Here is a 23,714-nt window from a genome sequence, read left to right as displayed (position 1 = left end):
ATCCCCTTTGTCTATATGAAGAAAGCTAACTAAGGTTTCCAGGAACGTGACGGCCCAGTTCAATTCGAAAAAGACACCGCCGACCCCTTTGGTATTGACAGTATGATCGCCGACGTGACTGGCGGATCCGGCCAGAAACGGTATGGGATTCAGGAAGTAGAGCGTGAGGAACGAGGGTCGAAGCGGGCAAGAGTGGAGGAGGAGTAGATGGCTACCTCTATAGTTGAATACACTCTATTGTAATCTATCATGCAGTGATCACCTACCTAATGTGGCATAAAGTAACTACAACTCAGATTTAAAAAGAAAGACCAATGCTAGCTACAAGAATGGCTCTATATAAAAATAAAAATAGAGAAAAAAGAAAAAGATAAGCTCCCCGACTGGGAGTCGAACCCAGGTCTCCCGCGCTTGTTCTCAAGAAGAGATGACAAGCGGAAATCATGACCGTTAGACCATCGAGGAGTAGATATTATTTGCTGCAGAATTTGGTTACATGAGCCTAAAACAAGCCGTGATGGGGTAAAACAATTGATTGTACTACATCTTTTCTTTTCTTTTTTTTTTCCCACAGTTGTACGGAACACTTTTGTCCTCCGTTTTCCCGTGCCTTTGAAACGGAGGAATGCGGGGCAAGCTCCGAATAAGCAAATATAGCAAAAAAAAGGAAGAGACCCTTGGGGGGCTCTGAAACTGGAATGTGAGCTTGCCATCGTACTGGTTGATGGGATGTTTGTACAGAGTACTACAGGTGAACCTTGGGGAGCAATGACGTACGAGTACGTGGGTAAGACGTCGTACCTCCACTCCTATTCTGTTTTTTATTTGATGCTGCCTTTGCAGTCTTGTGATGGAGTGTTGTAATTGTTGCAGTATGAGGGTGGTGTCGCATAGGTAGTAAGTACATTGATACTAGCTAGGTAGCTAGTAGTTCAGTAGTTACCTCATACAGAGAGTCCTATGGGTGGTGGTCACTATTGGGTGAATAGGGACCACGTAAAAAGATGGTACATGAGAATAGATTAACCTAGATAGAACCCTTGGCTGCGATTGAAGGAAGGATACACCCTCTAGGTAGTAGATAGGCAAATCCATGATGCGAACCAAGCATCTATTCAATTGATCGCAAAGAGATGGACGAAGCCTACCTAGTAAAAACTACGGCATGTGTTGAGCGAGTCCCGAGTACGAATTTTTAGCCTTGCACAGTCGCTTCTCCTATCTGTTCCGGTTATGTTTTCCTTTCACCTCACTACCATACATTTAGCTACCATGCTCTTATCTCAAGTGGGTCGATCATTTGGCCCTTGGAGCTTGATGGCACTGCCGCGTAGTCAAGACTAGGAAAAATTATGGCTCAAAGTGGGACACTCACCGGCATAGCCGGCCAGAAGATGAGTCTGCGCCGGCAGGAGACATTATTTTCTCTGTACCATCATTCTCTGCGCATCATCAGCAACAATTCAGGAGTCTGTGATAAGACGCAGTACAGTGGCCAAGAACAGGGGTGACTCGGTCGATCTCCCGAGTCCAGTGGAGGTGTGCGCTCGGACAGGGAATAAACTACGAGGGGGAGGGGGAAAAAAAAAAAGAAAGAAGCCAGTTTGTAGTACTTACGGAGTAAAGTAATGCATGTCCACATTTAGCTAGCTGGTATCCATCCATAATACCGACTGTTATACACAGGGACTCTGCTGCAGGTGCCCAAAGCGCCTCTGGATGGATTGGCAACGAGGATCGAGAGATTATGATTGAACCCTTGGTTCTCATCATCTGACAGTCTGACACAAACGAGAGCCGGATGCGCAGGCCGGCCACCGTTCACGTCTCGCAACCGGGGAGACAGAGATTTTGCCACGGGGTTCACTTCGGACATGGCCACCTGCGCAGCGAGATTCTGGCCATCAGTACAGACCGAGAAAATCAAGCCATATCATACCAACTTACCTGGCCAATGATTTGAAACTCTGGATACTGCATTGGGGCGTGTGCCTGGCTCCAGAGTGCGGGGAGCCGACGCAGTGTGTATTTCGGTAATGCTTCCCCCTCCCCTCCTTTCACCGTGCTGATAGGACGCATCTTTCTGGGGACGAACACGTCCCTGGTCCTGTCGGTAGGGGCGCCTAGCGCGGTGGCGCGGCTCAGACTTGATCGTAACCATGGGTTGTCTAGAATCTACTCGCTGGCTTCCTTGGCCTTTGAGAAAGGCGATAGATAAGCACCTGGTGGAGAACGCCCAAGATAAAGACTGAGGAACCGCTCGTGCCAGCAACAGCGAACGACTGACTCACCTGGGGAGTGAAAAATTCCCGCGCAGAAAGACTCGCTGGTCGACGTGGTCAAATCGGACGGTCTGCTGAGGTTGCTGGGAAGGGAGAAAGACAAAGAAGAACAAAGAAAACCTGCTGTTTTGTCCAGAACAGGAAAGCCGCCTTTCTCCTTCTTCTTCCTCCTAGCCTACTCTTCTTCCTTTGTTCCACCACGCTTTGACACTCCTTGACGACAACATTCCCATTGACCTATCCCTACTATTTATCATCAGAGAGAGAAGGAGGCCTAGAGAATACCAAGTGTTGCCTGATCTCTCCTCAACTAGCTTCTCTATTCCGACAATCGCCACACGTGCTCCGAAACTCAGCTGACGCCATGGGTTTCTTGTGCTGAAGCCAACACTGCACCATCATCTCATTCTCTCAGAAAATGGTGTAAGGAATAGGTTGTGAAACAATGTCTGTCAGACTACAGAATATTCGCGCCCTGAAAAACAAAGATTATATACCATACCGCCGGTTTCCATCCTAGAGTGCTGCTGCCTTAACTCGCCTTGTTGTCTGTCTGCCTTGCCCCTGGGATGTGCTGTTGGAGTAGGTAGTTGAAAAACCGAATCGCATTATATCTATATTCATCAAGAGGTGTTGGACACCTCGTACGAGGCCAGTATGGACCAATCATTGACCCTGATATCTGCCCAGGTCCAGTTCATGGTAAGCAGGCCCTCTCAGAAGCCCGACGTGGCTGTGTGGTCCAGCGAAAATTAATGCATGACGGTGCTGACTGACTGTCTGTCTAGGAGGAACGACTGGCTCTCGTGCATATTCCGCTGGATATATATCCATTTTTTGTCAGTCCGTTGTTGCAGCTGCTCTTCCACGAGGTGCCTCCCATTGATCGCCATAATGCCGACGACAAGGAGGAGGAGGAGGGAGACTTTCTTGGAGACGTTCCGCCAGCTTTTCTGAATCTCTCCGTCACACCGGTGGAATGCTCCGTTATGTGTTCCAGAAAGCTGGCAGACTTGTACTTCCAGCCGTTGGTCGACAAGTTTTGTCAGACCAACCCGTCGTCCAAGACCCAAGTCTCGATCAGCCGAGAAGACTTCATCGCTATGCAGGTGTATGGTGAAGGCCTTGACGCAAGTCAGCGCGTGCTCGAGCTGACCAGTCCGCTGGCCATGGCGGGAATGTATGATAATCAGTAATAAGACGCGAGAATCACGCAGCTGACTGATTTCCTAGATCCATCTTCTTTATTTCGACATACTTTTCCGACTACATTGTGGTTCCACTGCGTGCCAAAACGCAAGTTATTACTACCCTCGAAAACCACGGCTTCCAATTCGAAACCTCGACGGATGCTTTCATCAACAACGCCCAGCTACAATTCAACAATATTACTCCACATTCACCGCGGTCTCTGACCAGCCCAACCTCTCCTCCCAGGACTCCTCCACCATCGTCGTTGGCGGAGCTGCAGGCTCGGACCTTTGCCTCTCTACGCAAACACCAGATTGTTCCATCAGTTGATCCATCGCTCCGCTTAGTTCAATGTGCGGCTCATCATCGATACTCCCACGATTCCAGCTCACTCTCCATTCTTCGCCGGGCCCTCACCACAACATTGCTTGTGGATCAACCGCGCTTCCTTTCCCTCACACTGACAGCTGCAGATCCGGCAGCCTCCCTTTTGCTAGAGCAACGGCTTCTCCCGCGCTTCGTGGATGACCTCGGGCCCGGTTCTGGCTCGGATGACGATACTAGTCTCCTGCTCGGCTCTAAAGAGGACATACTCGTGCCGATTATGCTGGATTTGCGGGACTTACCAGTTGAAGCAACCGGCATTATCTGCGGAGTAGCCAGCCGTCTAGCAGCCGCCACGCACTCCCGAAACATCGACGAGCCTGACCTGCCCACACTGCCCAACGGCAACGGCAAACCGCACCTGCTCTCACACAGCGCAACTGCGGGATCTAATCCCACAGGCGAGCGCAAACTGACCAACGGCCACTCTCTCGCTCCCTCGCACCATCTACAACCGGAGATCGACCCCTTCCTGGACGCCGTGGAGGTCAGCTTCCTCAGCACCGCTCGAGGCGGAACGGTCATCGTTGGCGAGCGCGAGCTACATCGGGCCGTGGACGCCTTGGATGCAGAAAGCCACGAGCCTGAGAGCCATGGGCTGGAGGTGGTCGATGAAGCGGCTTAGCTTCCTGAACAGCGACTCACCAAAAAACAAAAAGAAAGCCGCCTTTTTGAATACCTTCCTCACAACAAGGATATTTCCATCCATATATCATCCTCCTATCTTTCATCTCTATATACGCCACGATGATTACGAGTGGCCACTGCAAGTACACCTAAAAGTTGTTTTATTGTCTGGGCTATATTCTTGTTGTTTCTTTGCTTTTTCTTTTTGTTAAAGGAGGATTTGTTTTGACCCATGATTTACGGACTGAGGCATTTAAAAGCTCTGTTATTGCATCTATTTTCGTTATGATTCTCAAGTTTCAGGATGGCAAGACATCAGATGGACAACAGGACACTGATTATGTACAATTCTGAGACTGCTCCTTATGTTTTTCCGAAAAGAAAAAAAAAGAACAATGCATTTTGGTTTGTTAAGTGGTAGATAACCATGGCATGAGACGGCGTGAAAAGTATCTTTAATTAGCCTCATAAACGTAGAGCGTCGAGTTATGCTGGTCAGGAATGAAGTACACTCTTAACTTGCCATCCACGACCGAGACATCAACGGGGTTTTCCGCAATGGAGACACCCAGGTCACTGAGTATGCCGATCGGGACTTCCCACAGCGGGGTGGCGGTCTCGAGATCGACGAGGGCGAGGCCGCCGAGCGGGTACGAGGAGTCGCCGGAGGTGATGGTAGCAACACCGCTGCAGAACATGAGCGGACGGAGCTGGCCGCCGTAGGGATTATTACGGGCCAGGGCGAGCTGGGAGGGGAGGACATGGTGGCCGATGAACTTGCAGTCCTGGTAATCGACGAAGAAGGACGGGTTCTGCAGGTCGATCTCCGGCGGCGTGAAGAGCGGCAGGGGCGCAAAGCTGCTCGGGTAGTCCTTGAACGACCATGTGGTGGCGTTGCGGGCGTTCCAGTTGAGGGTCACCAGGGTGTCGGCGATGGTGTCGTGGACGACGCCACCGTTGTGGTCGTCGACTGCGAACAGGCGCTGCACCTCCAGGGTGAGCGGGTCGAGGCGAACAATCGTCGCCGTGGAGTTGGGCCGGTACTGTGCCAGGGGGATCCAGATGTAGCGGCCGTCGTAGTCAATTCCGCCGGCATGATACTCGATGTCGCCTGGCCTGGTGAGCGTCGCGTTGGCGATCAGACCCCCCTGGCCATCGTAGACCAGCATGTGGGCATACCCAGCGCCAGCCGTTCTGTCGGTGCCGTTGATGGTGCGGTTGTACTTCTCCGTCGCGACCGTATATTGTCCCGAGGAAACGAAGATCCGGTCATCGCCCACGCGGACCATGCCCTCAGGCTCGCCCGTGTCACCCTGGAGATGGGTTTTGGAGATCAGGTTCCAAGTCGTCGACGAGTCCACATTCAGGAACAAGTCAACGATCGAAGCCCCATCTGTGAAGGCGAACGACGGAGGTAGTGTGTCGTTCACCACGAACGGCACGCCTGGCTGCGCAATGGTTATGTTCGTGGCCGCACTCAATGCCAAAAAAGCAGCGGCCGAGACAAGACGAGAAAACTGCATCTTGGGCTATTTGATAGTCTGCTTCCCTTTTGCAAGTCAAGATGAGCAAGGTTCTTGTTGCGGAAGCGCGCAGCAGTCTGGACAACTGGCGGTCAATCCCAGTGAAGACAAGAATTTATATACATTATTTTGCATCCGAGGCGATTCATGGAAATATCCTGATTTTTTCGGTAGAAGTCGAATCCTGAAGGAATCGTCTGAGGCCCTTTCTGCGATAATGCGAGCACGTTGTCGGGCGGGGATCTGCCGTTGGTCTCCCCAAAAGAAATCCTGGTCCGCGCTGTTGCCGAGATGAGTTTGGATGCTTCCAGGGACCTGGTACACGAATGATGACGGAGCAGCCGGGAATGGCCCCTCAATTGTATAGCTTGACGGTCCCTGTGATGATGTTAGTATATTGGCCGTGTATATCTAGTGTGGGGGGAGGGGGGGGGCAATTGTACCATCAGAACACCCTCCCGCCCAGCATTTCCCACTCTGGTTCCAAGCGATGCAACTGACGACCTTAACTCCGAGACCGGCATCTACTGAAGCGATGATCTCGCCGCTTAAGACGTCCCACGCAAAGACACTGGCGTGAGCATTGGACGACAGGGATTCGCTACCGCTGAGGACCACCGAGTCACCCTCGGCAAACACAGACCGAATCCTCAGCTCGCTATTTTGATACGGACTCCCATCGCCTCCAAAGGCCTTGAGAAGCTTCCCATCCACTCGGTCGAGCATGCGGATCCGTCCGTCCAGCGTGGAGGCGAGGAGCGCGTTGCCGTCGGCCGAGCAACGCACACTGGTTACGGGGTGCGCTAGGACATCGACGGTGGTGCGGCCCATGCGAATGTCGTAGATGCGCGCTCGCCCGTCGTAGCTGCCACTGGCGACCGAGTACGTCGACATGTGGACGTGTAGGGAGGAGACGGTGTCCCTCGCTTCATTGAGGGTTTGGATGGGCTTGTGCGCGTTGGAGCGGGTGTCCCAGAGGTTGATCGTAGTGTCTGCACTACCTACACAGTATCAACATTGGAACTTTGTCGTTTCATTTCGAATCTTGGAATTTTTAGAAGACTTACCAGACACGACTATTGAGTCTCCCTCTCCGGCAAACTGGACAGCTTCGACTCTCGCATTGTGTCCTCCCCATCGCCGTATCGTGCCACCCTGCTCAACGTCCCAGAGAAAGACTAATCGATCACCTCCCACACTAGCGAAACGCGCATTATCCGCCGCCACGGCCACATCTAGCACCGAGTATCCATGTGCCTCGTATCTCTGGATCGGTTGCGTGGTTTCCGACACATTGGTCGTAGGGACCGCTCGCGACAGGTGGATGGACCGGTCTGAAGAGCCTGTCAGCAAGTATGTGCCTGGGTGACTGGAGAAGGCGACTGTGTTTACGGGGCCTAAACAATGGTCAGCTGTGTCAAGACGAAGAGAGAGATAAGGCTTGAGTCAAAGAGTACCATGATGGGTTTTGAGGGTATGAACCAGTCTGGTGGGAAACCCTGCTTTTCTGGACATTGGATGCAGATTTTCTCTCGGGAAGAATGGATGGAACTTGAAATAAAGATGTTGAGCGGGCTCTGGAGCGTGGTGGGAGTTTTGTCGTTCGTTACAAGCTACGAAGAAGCTCTCGGTCCATGCTTCCTCCGCCCGAAGGTTAGAAAACACAAGCTCCACCAGTGGAGTATCTCTAGTCGGCACTTAATCAAGTAACTACCCAGTAACTACTTAATAATCGGTAGTTGACAAGTGAAGAACGGTTGATTTAAACTCTAGTTAGTACTTTTCTCTACGACTTGGATGTTCAGAGGAAAACAGTCACCAGATTAAACGTGTATCGATACGCTACGGAGTGGGTTATTATCAAGGATGTAAGCAAATCATCGCTAGCAACCAGCGGGGAACAAGAAGATGAAAAAAAAGAGACCAGCGCGAAGGATCCGGGCACGAATGCCCATTAGCTATGAGATGTGTCCTTCGAAAGCGCACACAAAAAGCCGAGAAAAAATGGGGGTAGTCAAAGATAAACAAGAGGTCGGAGGCATCCATTGGGGTCTACTCTCTTTTTCAGCACGCCGTCCAACATGAATGCCACGGGTTGCAAGCCGTTTAGCGACGACCATGGCTCCGGGTCGTTGAGCCTTGCAGCTGTTCGATCTCTCCTTCGAGAGATTTGATACTGTAGGGGCTTGGTTAGCATTTGATTTCTACCTTGTTCACAAAAGGGGGGGAAGACGGGGGCAGTGGAACATACGCGGCATGGGTGGCCTCCAGATCTTTGTTGAGTCGGTCTCTCTCGGAGATGAGCTTCTGTTCCCATTGGCGGAATCGCTGCTCCTCGACCTTGACCTGTTCTGTGAAGCGCTTGCGGAGAGATTCCTCCTCCTCCTTGAACTTAGGGTTGTCGAGCTTGCGTGGTCGGGCTTCGCCGAACTTGCGGGTCTCCATCTGTTGGGCACGGTAGGCTTCGTAGTGTTGCTCCTCAGTGGTGTGGATGAGATCCAGCATGTGGGTACGAATAAGGATGGACCGGAGCTTCTTGAAGTCGCAGTGGTCCTCGTTTTCGACTTCGGCAACACCCCAAATATACTGGCGACCCTTGACGACACGGCCGTCGTTGGTCTTGACGTCCTTCTCGGATCCAATCACGGCAAAGGGCATGGCGGCCATCAAGCTGCGGGCATGTGCGGCGGCATGTTCGTCGTCCTCCTCCACTGGCGGAGTGTAGATCTTGATGCCCTGGGCTTCAATTACGGCACGAACCTAATCGAGAAAGAATAAGTACATCATCGCAGCAATACCATGTAATGAATGGCTCTCTCACTTTCTGCTTGAAACGGGCCAAATCAGCCGGGCTGAGGGTATCTGCCTTTGCGACGACGGGGATCAGGTTGACACGGGAACTGAGACGCTTCATGACCTCAATATCGAGAGGCTTCAGGGTGTGTCCGGTGGGTCTGATGAAGTAGAGACAGGCGTGAACACGCATGTCGATCTTCTCCGTCCGGCGAGGCTGCTGCTCCTGCAACATGTAGGACTCATGCTGGTCGTCCAGGAACTCAATGATCGGCTGCCAGGAGTCGCGGTTGTTGACGTAATCTCCAAAGCCGGGAGTATCGATGACGGTTAGGCGGACTATTCAGGACAACTTTCGCATTAGTGTTATGTGCGCAGGAAACAAGCGTTATGGCAGCAAGTAGGCACCTTTGAAAAACTTCTCCTCCAGCTCGGCCTTGGTGATCTCAATTTCGACGGTGCGGTCCACCTGCTTCTGGTGGCGGCGCTTGTGATCGGCGTAGTTTTTGATGGTGGTCGAGAAAAGGGTGTTGATGAAGGTAGTCTTTCCCAAACCGGACTCGCCAGCAACCTGCGACCGTCAGCCATGTGATTTTTCTCGTCTCTCTCTTCCACGATGGAAATACTCACCATAATCGTAAAAGCCGCGCCCCGCTTGGCAACGATTTTGTGACTGCATCGTATCTCATATTAGAACCTCCTGGAGGGACAGACTATAGAAAGCTTTCGCCGTCGTTACGCACCGCTGGTTGGGCAACTAGAATCAAGACGACTGTCAGCAAACACCACTCCATTCAACAGCGACATAACAGCAAGAGCTCCTTACGTTGGCAATGCCAATGGGGGAGGCAGTCTCGGACGTGGCAGGGGCCATGATGGGCAAGGGGGTATCTGTCAAGGACACCTGGAATTCAACGAACGAAACGAAGGCGTGAGAGGCCCGAGATCGCTAGGATGGCAGGCAAAAGAAAGACGCGGACCGAGAGTAGGTGGCAGACGGAGACAACAACAACAGCAGGAGAAGTGCAGCACTGAAGACTGAAGGCTGAAGACTGAAGACTGAAGCCAGAGCTGCTGCTTCCTCTGCCGGGCCCTCTTTTGGCTGCCCCTGAACGCCGGTGGAGAACAAGCGAATCAACAGGCCCCGGACCGCCCTAGTCCCGATGGGGTTAGTCACCCTCTCACAGAGCTCGGCCTCGGATTATCTTCTTATCGCGGGACGATTTTATTTCGTTCTATGAACAGGAAATTTTCGTGGCACGGCGCTTGCTGGTGGATTCTGCAGCTCCAGCGACGATGAAGACCGATTTTAAGGTGCGTCGGGAGGCTGTGATGTGCTTTGTGTGGGCTTGTGCTGACTGGAATCGCTCCATCGCCAGTTCTCGAACCTGCTGGGGACGGTCTACCGCAAAGGGAATCTGCTCTTCACCCCCGATGGCAACAGCTTGTTGTCTCCTGTCGGCAACCGGGTGACCGTATTTGACCTGGTCCAGTAGGTGTCTTGTGTCCCCGCGACCAGCATTGGGACAGGGATGCTGATTTGGGGCTTAGAAACACAACCTATACGCTGCCGTTCGCCCACCGAACAAATATCGACCGGCTAGATCTGTCGCCCAAAGGCAATCTGTTGCTCACCGTTGACCAGAATGGCCGCGCTATTCTTTCGATCTTCCACCGCAGACTGGCCATCTATCATTTTTCCTTCAAATCGCCTGTTACTGCCCTGAAGTTCTCTCCGTCAGGCCGCCATTTTGCCGTGGGCGTCGGACGCCGGCTACAGATATGGCAGACGCCGTCGGTCCCCGGAACCGATAGCAATGGTGAGGTGGAATTCGCGCCGTTTGTGCTCCACCGCGATCTCGCGGCGCATTTCGACGTCATTCAGAATATCGAGTGGTCTAGCGACTCGCGCTTCATCCTCACCTCCTCCAAGGACTTGACGGCAAGGGTATGGAGCGTGGACCCGGAAGAAGGATTTGAACCGACGACGCTCGCAGGCCACAGACAAGGCGTGAAGGCAGCGTTTTTCTCGGCAGATCAAGAATCGGTAGGTACCCCCAAGTCTTTCGCCGTCTAAATGCACAACGCGTGTATCCTAATGCCACTCTCTAGATTTACACCATTAGCCAGGATGGGGCGCTATTTAGGTGGGAGTACGTTGCCAAAACCGACCCGGACACTATGGAGGAGATCGCAGATGCCCGGTGGAGAATTGTAAAGAAGGACTTCTTCATGCAGAATGATGCCCGAGTCAACTGTGCTGCTTTCCACGCGAAAACAAACCTCCTAGTTGTCGGTTTCTCCAACGGACTGTTTGGCTTATACGATCTTCCGGATTTCAACATGATCCATCTTCTTAGGTATTGTACCCCCACAACCTTAGATCCTTTTTCAATTGAGCGAGGCTGACAGGCCTGCAGCATGTCTCAGAGCAACATCGACTTCGTGACCATTAACACTTCCGGGGAATGGCTGGCTTTTGGGTCGTCGAAACACGGCCAGCTGCTCGTCTGGGAGTGGCAGTCGGAATCGTATATATTAAAGCAACAGGGCCACCTTGACTCGCTGAATTCACTGGTCTACTCACCAGATGGCCAGAAGATTATTACTACTTCAGATGATGGCAAAGTCAAAGTCTGGGATGTCAAATCCGGCTTTTGCATTGTGACTTTTACTGAGCATACAAGCGGTGTCACTGCGTGTGAATTCTCAAAGAAGGGAAACGTCCTGTTTACTGCCTCCCTGGACGGGTCTGTGAGAGCTTGGGATCTGATCCGCTATCGAAACTTCCGTACATTTACCGCGCCGTCTCGCCTATCATTCTCATCCCTTGCAGTGGACCCTAGCGGCGAGGTGGTTTGTGCCGGGTCTCCGGACTCGTTCGACATCCATGTCTGGTCTGTTCAAACTGGTCAATTGCTTGACCTCTTGACAGGCCACGAAGGCCCGGTCTCATCACTTGCATTCGCTTCTGACGGGGACCACCTGGTGAGCGGAAGCTGGGATCGTACGGTGAGAATTTGGAGCATCTTTGGACGGTCTCAGACGAGTGAGCCGCTGCAGTTACTATCCGATGTTCTCAGTGTAGCCTTCCGGCCAGATGGAAAACAGATTGCTGCCTCCACACTGGACGGTCAACTGTCCTTCTGGTCTGTTTCCGACGCTGTCCAGGAGGCAAACATCGATGGACGCCGTGACGTTTCGGGAGGGCGCAAGATCTCTGATCGTCGTACCGCCGCCAATGCGGCAGGCACCAAATCCTTCAATCGCATCACATACAGCGCTGATGGGAGCTGCCTGCTTGCCGGTGGTAACAGCAAGTTCATTTGCCTGTATGATGTCGGGAGCGGCTCATTGGTCAAGAAGTATACCGTGTCTGTCAATACTTCGCTCGACGGCACCCAGGAGGTCTTGAACAGCAAAGACATGACGGAAGCCGGCCCTCGCGGAATGATTGACGAAACCGGTGAAGCTTCCGACATTGAGGATCGGATTGACCGTACCCTCCCCGGTGCCAAGCGCGGTGATGCAGGCGCCCGTACCACTCGGCCTGAGGTCCGCGTCACTTCGGTCGCCTTCTCTCCCACGGGCCGTGCATTCTGCGCCGCTTCCACGGAGGGATTGCTGGTCTATAGCTTGGATACGGAGATTGTCTTCGATCCATTTGACCTCGATATCGACATCACTACATCGAATATCCTCGCTACCCTGGAGGCCGCCAAGAAGGCATCTACGTCAGGCACTGCCGATGATGATGATGCATCATACCTTAAGGCCCTCATCATGGCCTTCCGGTTAAACGAAGCCAGACTGATCCGTGTCGTGTACGAGGCTATCCCTGCAGGGGATATTCCTCACGTGGTCCGATCGGTTCCCACCGTTTATCTTCCTCGCTTCCTGCGGTTTGTTGCCCATGCAGCCGATGAGACCCCCCACTTGGAATTCAACCTGCTATGGATCGAGTCTCTTCTGAGTGCTCATGGTCGGTACTTCAAGGACAATTCGGGCACTTTGGCACCAGAACTCCGTGCCGTTCAGCGTGCCATCGATGACATCCATGCCAACCTGAAGAAGCTCACCGATGAAAATCGTTATACCCTGCAATACCTCCTGTCGAAGCCAATCATGCCTAGCAAGGGAATCAATGGTGCAGCGGCACAAGAGCCCGGAATCAACCTTGCTCTCCAGAACGCAACTGACGAGGTCGTTTCCGACGCTGCAGACGAGGCAAATGAAGACGAGTGGATGGGTTTGGAGTAACGCTGTATTTTCTTTTCTTTTTGTATTCTATTGCGACTTACTTTCTGTTGCATTTGCGCCCGGCGTCTCTTTGTTTTCTCTTTATACTGCAATATACCTGGAAAGGCAAAAGTTCAAAAAGTTTTTATGGAGTCCCATAAAGGTCTAACTAATGAAATGTGCATTCAGACATTAGGCAGCTTGAAACATAGCCGTCTCATATACTCTCGTCTTATTTATTCACGGCAATCATTCACCTTGTGGTTGAATATCTATATTTTTCTCTACAAAGTCATAACTCAATCGACTGCACAGCTTCATGGAGAATCACACATATTTATTGCAGAATTTTTCTTTCTTTCTTCTCCTCAATCTCTTTCTCTTCACCCTCCTCTTCCTCTTCTCTATCCTAAGCACCAAAAGCACTGAGCATCCCAAGTCAACCCGGTCGTCGCTCCTAGGCGAGCTTTCGATAGCCCACCATGCTATCTAAAGAGCAGCTGGAGGATCTCCTTGCTGTCACGGACTGTCCGGTGCTCTTTTGGTTACTCGTTGGGGTCATTTTCCTCTTTCTTCATTGGAATTTTTGGCCTTCTTCTAGAAATCGTTTGGAAATCCCAGTGATTCGGTCTTCTAACTACCTCCCCGATGTGATCAACCGCGTGCTGTATCTCTTCAGAGCGCCCTATCTTATCCACTATGGGTATCGAAAGGTAAAAGCTCACTCCTGGAGATGAAGGTGACCTACCTGGGATACATCTGCTCACTCTACCTAGAATAAGAACTCCGCCTTTCGTCTCCTGAGATGGGGTGGAGATCTCATTGTACTGCCTCTGAAGTACGTAGATGACTTCAAAAACTTGCCTGCGGATATGCTTGACGCCAGAAGTCCTTCTTTCGAGGTATGTTCCTTGGGTTTCAAGAAGGAATAAGGTGGTGGTGAACTGATGAATCGAAATAGAAAATCCTCACGAGCTACATGGTCTTCATGACCAATCACGTCGTGGCCGCAGAAACGGTTAAGAAACGCCTGAATCCTGCCCTAGGTAAGTAACTTTCTAGTATCTGACCTTGATGCTCTGCTTTGTACTGACTGTTGATAGGGAGACTTTTCCCCCGCTTCATGGATGAGTTGGATTATGCCTTTCAGGTCGAGTTCCCATCGAGTGACGGTCAGTTCACATGGAATCAGACCACCAAGCAAGAGACAATACCTACCTTATGATTACTGACACAGCAGCAGAAATAGGCGGTTGGGTACGTGTCAAGCCGATGGATGTGATCACACGCATTGTGACCCGGGCGACTTCTCGCGTGATGATCGGGGATGATACCTGTCGGAACGAGATCTGGATTGACACTGCCTCAAGCTACGCCCAGAACGTCATCAAGGCAGTCAAAGTGCTCAGTCTCTTTCCTGAGTTCCTGCGGCCCCTCGTTGCCAACATACTCCCTTGCACCCGTCGGCTCCGTAACCAGCTGGCCTTTATCCGCGATACTCTCCTGGTGCCTATGATTCATGAGCGCCGCGCTGATGAAAGGTCTGGGGACCCCCAGTACGCTCGACCGGATGACTTCCTGCAATATTTGATGGATTTCGCAGAGGACTACGAACTGAACACTGACGCGGCCCGTACCGCCCACGACTTTATGGCAATCGTCGGCATGGCGACTGTGTGGACGACCAGCTCTGCGATCACCCAAGCCCTGCTCGACCTGGTCGTGCTACCGGAATTCCTGCCACCTATGCGATGGGAGATTCGTGCTTCGTTGGGACGTAACAGCTGGAAGGATATCACAGAGGGCACTATCGTCTCTCAGCGTCGCCTGGACAGTTTTCTCAAGGAGTCTATCCGACTTAGCCCTCCTATGGAGTGTAAGTACCAAACAACCCTCAAGCAGAGCTGTGATTTTTTTTTCCTAACATTCTTATTTCTTGTCTTCCCAGTGACCTTCCACCGTATCCTCAAGGAACCAATTGTCTTGTACGATGGCGTCGTCCTTCCAAAGGGTACTCGGATTTGCTTCCCATCCGGGCCGATCTCCAGAGACCCCGGAGTCATCACGCACCCGGACTCGTTCAACTGTTTTCGCTGGTGTTTCACCACTCCGAGCCCCTGGAACAGCCTTGTGAACGTCAATCCAACGAACCTGCATTTTGGGATCGGTCAGCATGCCTGCCCCGGCCGGTACTTCGCGGCGTACGTCATGAAAGCGATTCTGGGCCGCATCATCTATGAATACGACTTCAGGTACGAGGTCCATCGCGAAGACCGTCCTGATAACGTCTACATGGGCGAAGCTATCTTCCCGGATGCGAACGTCACGCTTCTCTTTCGTAAAAGACTCGGTATCTATTAACTAACTAGGAGCTGGACTACTTGACGTGATTGGAAGTGGCCCGTCACTGACCAGGTCTTGGGCACCTTATTTGATTGATAGTTACTTATTCAGTTGACTGGAATGAGCACATAGTCGATTCTCTCTCAGTTAGTGAGGGCAATAATGACCCATTTTGATCTTGGTACTACTATTCCTGTCGTATTCCTGGTCTAAGTTTTCTCTTTTCTCAGGAGTAAACTTGATTCTGAACTGGTATCATTTCACTATGTTGAGATCGATATAGATGCTTAGGTATTGAGCTATCGACAAGCGACCGTAAAAGAAACACATGGCCGCGTATACATCAGTGAAACCGTAACCAGACCCATATCCCACGCCCGTAAACGGATATAAGTACAACCCCATCTCCTCCTTGACGAATTTCAACTAGCCTTCTGTAGGAGCAGGGGCAGAGGCAGTGGCACTGGCACTGGCGGCTCCTCGACCGCGGTGGGTACCCCGGCCACGAGAACCGCGAGAACCGCGTCCTCCACGACCACCCAGCCCTTGGGGAGGTGGAACAGCCGTATAGATCCGTGGCTTGAAGTTCGGGTTGTTCTGGATCACGCCGTCCTGAGGGTCACTGTTTTCGACAGCAATATATCCGCCGCGGGTGTAGTTGGGGCCACCACGTCCGCCACGTCCGCCGTTGGCAGTACCCCGGCCTCGCCCGCCGCGAGCAGTGCTAGTATTTGGCTGTTGACTGCTTCCGTTGGCTTGCTGCGGTCGGAACGGCAGGTTGACCTGTCCATTGCCACGCCCGTTGCCTCGGCTCTTGCGCTGGTCCCCTGACACAGCACCACGGAAAGAGCCCCTCAGCGGTGGAGGGACGGGGGCGTTCTTCAGCTGGCCGATACCTCCGGCTCCAGCTGGGGCACCGTACCCCTGAACAGTCAATGGTAGATGTTGGCTTTGCGGTTGCTGAGTTGCAGCAGCCCGGGTACTGGCAATCAACTGACGGTGCGTGATGTTCAACACAGATGAAGCTGGGACAGTTTGTCCTCTGAACGGGGAACAACGATCACCCAGAGTGGTGCCGCTCATGAACGAGACATCAAAGACGACATCCAGCAGGAGCATCAGTGGAGTCCGTGTAAGACCTACCACCGTGCCCCGGGTGGCGATGGGAACCTTGCCGGAGTCTTGGGCGTAGACCACACGATCGCCAAGTGAGAAGTGCTGGTTGCCCAACCGCTGCTCAACATCAGCAGGCTTGAGAAGAGCGCTTCGGGGCACCCCCTTGATCTTCTTGGCTTGCATCGGGGGCTGAGACTGGACAAGTAGATCGGCATCTTGTTCGATCAATTTGACGAGATCGGAGTCAAGCTGTTCAGCGTCAAGCGGAACACGCTCAAAGCTCTTTGCTTCAATCGACTTGAGCCAGTCCCGGATTTCCTTTATCTTGAGGGCGGCGATATCTTCAGAATAAAAGTCGGTGGGGCGATAGCGGTCGCCTTGAGGATTCCGCTGGATCCCTGCTATGAACTCTGGGAATTTGATCATATACTGCTCGATCAGACTGACTGCTTTCTGGCTGAATTCCCAACCAGATTCTCCACGGCGAGAGTAACCAAGGACTTTCTGCTTTTTCGCCTCAAATTTCAAATTGAGCCCAAGATTAACACGCTGTCCCTCGATATCAACGCTGAAGGAAGAAGTGATTTTGGCGAGGACGAGCGGATTGAGGCGCAAGTTACGCGCAATCGCATACGAGGGCATATAAGGGAAAAGCCTCTCGGCTTCTCGGGCCCGCTCTCTCCCAAATTCAGGGTCTCGTCCTTTGACCGAGGCGATCAACCCGTCCACTTTACCGCCTTCATGTCCCGTAATATGCACAGGTCTTCCGTAGTTGAACTCACCCAGGAAGAAGGCTCTAGAGTTCTCTGGGAATTCCTGTTCAATCGGGAGAGCTTCCCTTTCAATGAAGCGCTGATCCGGATTGATGACTTCATCAACAACCAGTTGAAGAGCGTAATCAGTCTCTTGGCCTGGAATCTCGACGAAATCCTTGACAGTATGACCTTCATCAGTCTTGATCAGTCCTTTAAGTTGCTGCACATGAACCATGGCTTCGACAGGGCCAATGACTGTGCCAAGTCTTCTGCTGTAGAATCCTTCGATCTTGTCGGCTTTCTTTCTGAATTGCTCGATCTGCTGGGGAGTGTGGGGAATCGAGACGGGATGTTGCTGCTCATCAGGAAGAATGTAGTCAAAAAGCTCATCCGAGACACGGACCACAAGAGCTTCTTGCAAAAATGGATATCCCACATACACTCGTTTTCCAAGTTTCTGCTTTGCCAACTCGGTACTTGACCGACTAGCGGGATCTAGCAGGGTGACGACCATGCTTTCGTTGCGACTTTCTTGTTGGAAAACACAAACGCCATGGAAGGAGAGCTGTCCTACATGAGGAAGAGTCCGAAGGCTAGGGAAGCCAGCAAGGGCTGATGCACCAAGCTGTACACCATCCATCAAGCCAACGTATGGCTCCAGCCCGTCCATGGTGGGCAAGTCAAAGACATTCTCAATGCAGTGGCATTTGGGAATGTCGGGGAAGACTCCAGGCATGGAAGAAGGATAGATATATTCCATTTCTGGGGAATACGTGAATTTGAGCGACACCCCAAAGTCATTTCTTGCTTTCTCTTCCGGGGTGAGAAGATGCTCCTTGGTTGCAATCGCGCTAAGAAGCCGCTTCTCATCGATAAATGGAATCTTCACCACTGCTTCCCATTCCATTTTCTTCCCATTCATGTCAAGCTCAAAATCGCGGGGGTAAAAATCAATGATAGGAGAGTCGGGAGATGTCATCAGATCACGATACGCGGGCGGCACAATCTGCTTGCTTCGGTCAGGTAGGACACCCATAAGCTGATCATACGGCCTAAAAGGTTGTCCAAGCTGAAAGTTCATATCCGCCCCAAGACCCAGGTTCACATCTATAGACAATGTCAGTATTTCAACAAGAGGAAGAGCGAGCTTTTTTTTTTTTTTTTTTCTTTGGAGCACTGACCAGAGATCATCGGAGCATAATGATACTTGAAAAACCAGGGCCAAGATGCAATCCCTCTATAATAGTAGAAAAGGACCCATTGCAGACCTTGGACGTAATTTTCGGTAAGTTTCTTCATTTCTTCCTGGTTATCATTCCCCCATCCAAATTTCGATTCGTAGTATCTGGTCTTCCATTCTTGGAATTTTCTCTCATATTTTTTTTCTGCCGCTTCCTTTGCTTCCTCGGCAGATATCTCTTGAACTTTGGCATTTTCATACCGTCTAATGACACGACGAATAGCCATAGAAGCCTCTTCGTCATCGCCATCATCGTCTTCATCATCTTGAGCTGGCAACTGAAGCCTGATGAACCGCTCGGCATTTTCATCTGAAACAGTGGTCCACGGTAGCCGGAGATCGTCCGCAAGTTGTTCCACGAATTTGCGATCACGAGCTGGTAATGTGGGTGGAAGGTCAAGATGCTTGGGCTCAGCCGCCTTTTCGGGTCGGTTAAGAACATATTTCTTGACGCTTTTGAGGATATCCTTTTGTTCGGGAGTGATGGTGAGCCCCTTGGGCTTCTCCTGGGACCCATTCTCTGCTCCGCCGTTTCTCTTAGCTCGAATCCATTCAGCGTCTGAATACTCGACCTCGAAGAAACGATATTCCACGTCACTTAGAGCCTCAATGAGTATTCCGAGACGTTGCAGGTTAATGGTTCCCTGCTCGTTGATGTAACCTCCCATTTTCGAAAGAGCTTCTTTGTAAATCTTAAACATGAGATGCAAGGCTCCCTCATTGATATGGAGGTTTGGTAGATTTGGCAAGAAATCATTTCCAACGAAGAAAGCCATGAGAATGAAATCATCAATCACACGTTCCATATCAAATGCGAAGCCCAAAGCGCTATCCTCTTTGAGCTCCTGAAATTCCAGCTCCAAGTACTCCCGGACCATGGATAGATGCAAGAGATAGAAGTTTTGATGCTCAAGCTCCTTAGGCTTCTTGGATACTTGTCGGCCGAACGTCACTTCTTCACGAAGAAGGCAGAAATGAGGATCATGACTGAGAAGCCCAAGCATAATCAAATCGGCGTCAAGGCCATAGAGACAATGTCGAATGTTTGGATCGTAATTAGGCTGCGCCTTGGAATGTCGAATATACTCCATGATCTTGTGTTCACCCTCTCCTGGGACCTCATGGCCTGAAAGAACGATATCCACACCCTGCCAGTCTTTGTCTTCTGAAATCTTCTTGCTGATGAAATACTTGAGTTGTTGCGTCAACCTGGCCATAAACTCTGTGCCAGGGGTAATGCAATTGCTGTCGAACGCATCCTCTTTCGGCATCTCAATCCCCTGGCTGATAGCCTTTTCCTTTGCCATTTCTGCATCCAGAGCTGTCCTGAATCTTCGCGAACGTTGCTGGTTCATCTTGGCGCGTGGGGCAACACCATCCACTGCCATGAAGAACAGCTGTTTAGGCTTGATTTTGCCATACAAGTGTTCGATATAGTTGAAGATGGCGATGAACATTTGATCTTCGGTCATGCGAAACGTGGGAGAGTCGCTATCCTTATGCGTGCAGTTGTGGATGATGCCATTCATGTCGAGGTATAGACAGTCGAACTCTGGTATCCGGTTCTCCGCGATGAGCAAAGATATCGCGGGGTACCGCTCGCTGAGCCAGCGGAAGAATTTCGGAACACCCATGATGAATATGTAGAATTGAAATGAAAAAAAGGGGCTTCAATAAGCTTGCAAAATAAGATGGGCAATCGGATGATCGCTTGGCCGTCGTCGATGTCGTCACGGTTTCCGAAACTTCAGGCAAGTCAGCTTGGAGGTGCGCCGAGGGCCTGTATTATATACGGAGAACGGTTATCCTGAGAGAAGAACTGACAGTGCCTAGTCCACGGACTAATCACACCCAGGTATAACAAAAGTAACTTGCTAAAACAAGAAAAGAAGCAAACGTCGACGAAATCGCCAAGTGCGGACCTGTGAGTGACTCGAATCATCCAACAGTGACAGCCACGAACTCGATTCTGGGGGCGGCGAATCTTCTCTTCCGAGGAGTCGATGCCTTGGTGCCTTGATGCCTTGATACCTGAGGCAATAACATTAGGTGACTTTTCCGTAATAAGACTAGCTCCAAAAGAGCCATTAACGCGCTTCTGGTGAGGTGAGCGAGTCGCGTTTTTGACTTCAGAAAGAGCTCTCGTCCGCTGTCTCCTCGGGAACAAACGCTCCAAAAACCTGCCTTCCCCCTCCCCTAACCCACTCACCCTATACAAGGGTTCTCTCTCAAAAAAGATTAGTTGAATTCTCACCCGCCGCCATGGAGAATTATGATGATGGTACGCAAGCTATCGTGTTTCTCGGCGGAGCCCATCTGACCTCGGCCACTACAGGATTCATTGAGGAGCAGGAAGAACAAGAAGAGGAACGCACCCAGGAGAAGATTATTAACGAAGGTGCCTTCTCCTCCTATCTAAGCGTCTTACATCCATGGTATATGAAGCTTACTTTCGTCCAGAATACAAGACATGGAAGAAGAATGCGCCATTTCTCTATGACATGATTCTTAGCACAGCTTTAGAATGGCCGACTCTGACAACGCAATGGCTTCCTGATAAGCAGGAGTGAGTCCTACATGCCCAGAATTGTGATCTGTGGAGGGAGCTTACCTTCGCCTAGGGTTCCCGACAAACCGTATTCGACTCATCGCCTACTGATTGGGACACACACCTCAAGCGATGCACAAAACTACCTGCAGATCGCGCACGTTCAGCTTCCGAACCCGACCGCCCCTAACCCAGACGATTACGATGAGGACCGGGGTGAAATTGGGGGGTATGGCGGTAGCTCAAAGAAAGCGCCCATGGAGATCAAGTTCAACATTGTCCAGAAGATCGATCATAAAGGGGAGGTGAATAAGGCTCGCTACCAGCCTCAGAACCCCAATATCATTGCGACTATGTGTACGGATGGTCGAGTTATGATCTGGGACCGTTCAAAACACCCTAGCCTGCCGACAGGCACAGTCAATCCCCAGATGGAGCTCCTGGGACATACACGCGAAGGCTTCGGTTTGAGCTGGAGCCCCCATAGCGCTGGCCACCTCGTTACTGGCAGTGAAGATAAGACTGTTCGCCTTTGGTAGGTCACATTAGTCTTCAATTTTCCATTTCAAATTTGCTGCGATATTCAATGCTTATCAATGGTCTATTCCAGGGACTTGACCACTTACACCAAAGGAAACAAGGCTCTCAAGCCTACTCGCACATATACCCATCATTCTTCCATTGTGAATGACGTTCAGTACCACCCACTTCACTCTTCTCTTATCGGCACCGTCTCCGATGATATCACACTCCAGATTCTTGATGTCCGTGAGGCGGGTACAACTCGCGCTGCCGCCTCTGCTGAAGGCCAGCACCGCGACGCCATCAATGCCGTTGCCTTTAACCCGGCTGCCGAAACGGTTCTCGCCACCGGCTCTGCAGACAAATCCATTGGCTTGTGGGATCTGCGAAACCTGAAGACGAGGCTGCACACCCTCGAATGTCACACCGACTCGGTGACCTCTATCTCATGGCACCCCTTTGAAGAGGCTGTGCTGGCTAGTGCCAGCTATGACCGGAAAATCATGTTCTGGGATCTTAGCCGCGCAGGCGAAGAGCAAACACCAGAAGATGCCCAAGATGGCCCACCAGAGCTGTAAGTAATCGCTATTCCCTGAATAACTACACCGTGATACTAATCCATTAATAGCCTTTTCATGCATGGTGGTCATACTAATAGGATCTCTGATTTCAACTGGAACCTCAATGATCCCTGGGTTCTTTGCTCTGCCGCAGAAGACAACCTGTTGCAGGTGTGGAAGGTTGCGGATGCCATCGTCGGCAAGGATTTGGAGGATGTCCCTGCCGAAGAGCTGGAGCCATGATCAATATTATACACTACCCAGAGTCCAAAATGTCCTGCTACATACAACCCATACTGTATCGTCCATTGACAGTTGTATCCGAAGGAGTAATGATTAAGCTTATACCTATCATTTCCAGTACTATTGTATGAGATTTTTTCTTCAACTTTACAAAAAATATATCTACTTGAAGTTCATAAAAGTAAATTGAATTAATAGAAGTTTACATTATTTCTCTAAAGTCTGCCTAAACAACTCTTCTACGTCGTTATCTCTTATCAGTGCTTCCTGATAGTCGGTTCCCAATTATCAAGCTCCTCATTATTATTACCTAGTACTCTGTAGTGTAACTTTGTTAGGTAGTAAGCTGGAGCTTTAATCGCCAATCAATAGGTGAGCCTCAGGCAATTAATAGGTAGACCAGGTACGGAGTACCTACTTAGTGGTTACCTAGGTACGATTTAACCCTTGAAGCCTGCACCAGCATATGCATGTCAAGCACACTGCAGTTTTATCGGTGGCAGCTTCCACTATTTGCCAGCAAATAACCCCGCGGCCAGCACGTGCATCGGTTCTTATTGGTGCAAAACCAAAGGCGGTGACTCTTTCCGCTGTTTTGAGTGATGAAGTCAGATCAGCAGAGGAGCAATGGCGAGCTAAGGTCCGAATAGGCAATCCTAGCGCCCCCGCCGGCCGTGGCCGTTTGAAAGAAAAAAAACTGGTGATGGATGACTCGACCTACAACAATTTGGGGACGACAATTCCTGATTGCTTAATGCTTTGCTAGACTGTTGCTCGAAGACCCCAGCACACGTCTACATTTCTGTTCTATCTCTCTGTTCTGCTTCATCTACAACTCCCCGTTCTCCCCCTCCTCCCCTCCCCCCTCCTTTCCTTGACGATCACATCATGGGCTCTGGATCCTCTCCCCCGGGCCCCAAACCCAAATCCGCCATCCCGTCTCACCTGCTGAATGGCGGCTCTCCTCTGCACCTCTCGACGAATGTGCGCGATGCTCGCGAACGGGACAATCTCAATTCTTCCATTCGTTCGTCTTTCGATCCTCGCCGGCCCGCCGAGTTCGACCTCCCCGCAACCCAAGTCCATCACTCGACTGAGGACGCCAATATCAGCTCGACCGGTGCCATTCGAAGCCCAGTGGCTGTCAGGTATGCTGGGTCTCTGCTCTGACTGATGTCCTCTTACCCACCTGCTAAAGAAATCACCGTCTAGGCCGACTTTGAGTGACCCTCCCCGTGATCCCAGAGACGAAGGTGCTCCGTTGACCCCACCTGCAACCGTGAGCCGCCCGGCAAGCCCGTATACGATGAACCCTCCGATTGACTTTGATGGACTGAGCTGGCCTTGT

General features: G+C 51.3%; 9 protein-coding genes and 1 non-coding gene across 10 annotated transcripts in view; 6 read left to right on the top strand and 4 right to left on the bottom strand.

Annotated features, from left to right (window-relative positions):
- Positions 1–207, top strand: part of ASPZODRAFT_164544 (hypothetical protein) — a gene marked incomplete at its 3' end in the record, with an annotated part of 2,013 nt that extends 1,806 nt beyond the window's left edge. Inside the window, exon 3 of the mRNA XM_022726677.1 lies at positions 43–207. Coding sequence (XP_022583464.1) covers positions 43–207 — 165 coding nt within the window. The remainder of the gene's footprint in view (positions 1–42) is intronic.
- Positions 208–375: 168 nt separating this feature from the next.
- ASPZODRAFT_t42 lies at positions 376–465 on the bottom strand. Its single transcript has one exon. It is a non-coding gene; the product is annotated as a tRNA-Asp (tRNA).
- Positions 466–2,939: 2,474 nt separating this feature from the next.
- Positions 2,940–4,482, top strand: ASPZODRAFT_139905 (hypothetical protein; the record flags this gene model as incomplete). Its single annotated transcript, XM_022724607.1, has 3 exons — positions 2,940–2,984; positions 3,071–3,462; positions 3,516–4,482. The coding sequence occupies 3 exons, from the start codon at positions 2,940–2,942 to the stop codon at positions 4,480–4,482; spliced, it is 1,404 nt and encodes a 467-aa protein (XP_022583463.1).
- A 457-nt stretch (positions 4,483–4,939) lies between these two features.
- On the bottom strand, positions 4,940–6,007 carry ASPZODRAFT_61126 (hypothetical protein; the record flags this gene model as incomplete). Its single annotated transcript, XM_022728965.1, has 1 exon — positions 4,940–6,007. The coding sequence occupies one exon, from the start codon at positions 6,005–6,007 to the stop codon at positions 4,940–4,942; it is 1,068 nt and encodes a 355-aa protein (XP_022583462.1).
- A 400-nt stretch (positions 6,008–6,407) lies between these two features.
- ASPZODRAFT_111298 (hypothetical protein) lies at positions 6,408–7,612 on the bottom strand. The gene is made up of 3 exons (XM_022721015.1): positions 7,465–7,612; positions 7,075–7,404; positions 6,408–7,008 (listed from the first exon to the last, which is right to left on the bottom strand). Exons 1-3 carry the CDS (start codon positions 7,520–7,522, stop codon positions 6,419–6,421), a joined length of 978 nt encoding a protein of 325 aa, XP_022583461.1. The 5' UTR covers positions 7,523–7,612; the 3' UTR covers positions 6,408–6,418.
- A 239-nt stretch (positions 7,613–7,851) lies between these two features.
- ASPZODRAFT_129290 (hypothetical protein) lies at positions 7,852–9,786 on the bottom strand. Its single transcript, XM_022722233.1, has 7 exons — positions 9,627–9,786; positions 9,544–9,557; positions 9,431–9,473; positions 9,209–9,371; positions 8,829–9,139; positions 8,259–8,767; positions 7,852–8,183 (listed from the first exon to the last, which is right to left on the bottom strand). Exons 1-7 carry the CDS (start codon positions 9,672–9,674, stop codon positions 8,114–8,116), a joined length of 1,158 nt encoding a protein of 385 aa, XP_022583460.1. The 5' UTR covers positions 9,675–9,786; the 3' UTR covers positions 7,852–8,113.
- A 310-nt stretch (positions 9,787–10,096) lies between these two features.
- On the top strand, positions 10,097–13,060 carry ASPZODRAFT_149923 (hypothetical protein; the record flags this gene model as incomplete). Its single annotated transcript, XM_022725547.1, has 5 exons — positions 10,097–10,114; positions 10,180–10,292; positions 10,352–10,847; positions 10,913–11,160; positions 11,221–13,060. 5 exons carry the CDS (start codon positions 10,097–10,099, stop codon positions 13,058–13,060), a joined length of 2,715 nt encoding a protein of 904 aa, XP_022583459.1.
- A 231-nt stretch (positions 13,061–13,291) lies between these two features.
- ASPZODRAFT_1360433 (hypothetical protein) lies at positions 13,292–15,602 on the top strand. Its single transcript, XM_022723965.1, has 6 exons — positions 13,292–13,752; positions 13,816–13,941; positions 14,001–14,085; positions 14,143–14,211; positions 14,283–14,915; positions 14,988–15,602. The coding sequence occupies exons 1-6, from the start codon at positions 13,522–13,524 to the stop codon at positions 15,398–15,400; spliced, it is 1,557 nt and encodes a 518-aa protein (XP_022583458.1). The 5' UTR covers positions 13,292–13,521; the 3' UTR covers positions 15,401–15,602.
- A 5,023-nt stretch (positions 15,603–20,625) lies between these two features.
- On the top strand, positions 20,626–22,545 carry ASPZODRAFT_129286 (hypothetical protein). The gene is made up of 6 exons (XM_022722232.1): positions 20,626–20,774; positions 20,829–20,891; positions 20,954–21,059; positions 21,115–21,576; positions 21,652–22,137; positions 22,192–22,545. The coding sequence occupies exons 1-6, from the start codon at positions 20,756–20,758 to the stop codon at positions 22,364–22,366; spliced, it is 1,311 nt and encodes a 436-aa protein (XP_022583457.1). The 5' UTR covers positions 20,626–20,755; the 3' UTR covers positions 22,367–22,545.
- A 709-nt stretch (positions 22,546–23,254) lies between these two features.
- Positions 23,255–23,714, top strand: part of ASPZODRAFT_149919 (hypothetical protein) — a gene marked incomplete at both ends in the record, with an annotated part of 1,279 nt that continues 819 nt past the window's right edge. The window contains 2 exons of the mRNA XM_022725546.1: positions 23,255–23,514; positions 23,579–23,712. Of these exons, the coding sequence (XP_022583456.1) occupies positions 23,255–23,514; positions 23,579–23,712 (394 nt within the window). The remainder of the gene's footprint in view (positions 23,515–23,578; positions 23,713–23,714) is intronic.

This window comes from Penicilliopsis zonata (genome assembly GCF_001890105.1).
Source record: "Penicilliopsis zonata CBS 506.65 unplaced genomic scaffold ASPZOscaffold_3, whole genome shotgun sequence".
NCBI classification, from domain to species: Eukaryota; Fungi; Ascomycota; class Eurotiomycetes; order Eurotiales; family Aspergillaceae; genus Penicilliopsis; species Penicilliopsis zonata.
This window is presented reverse-complemented; position numbering and strand designations above follow the sequence as displayed.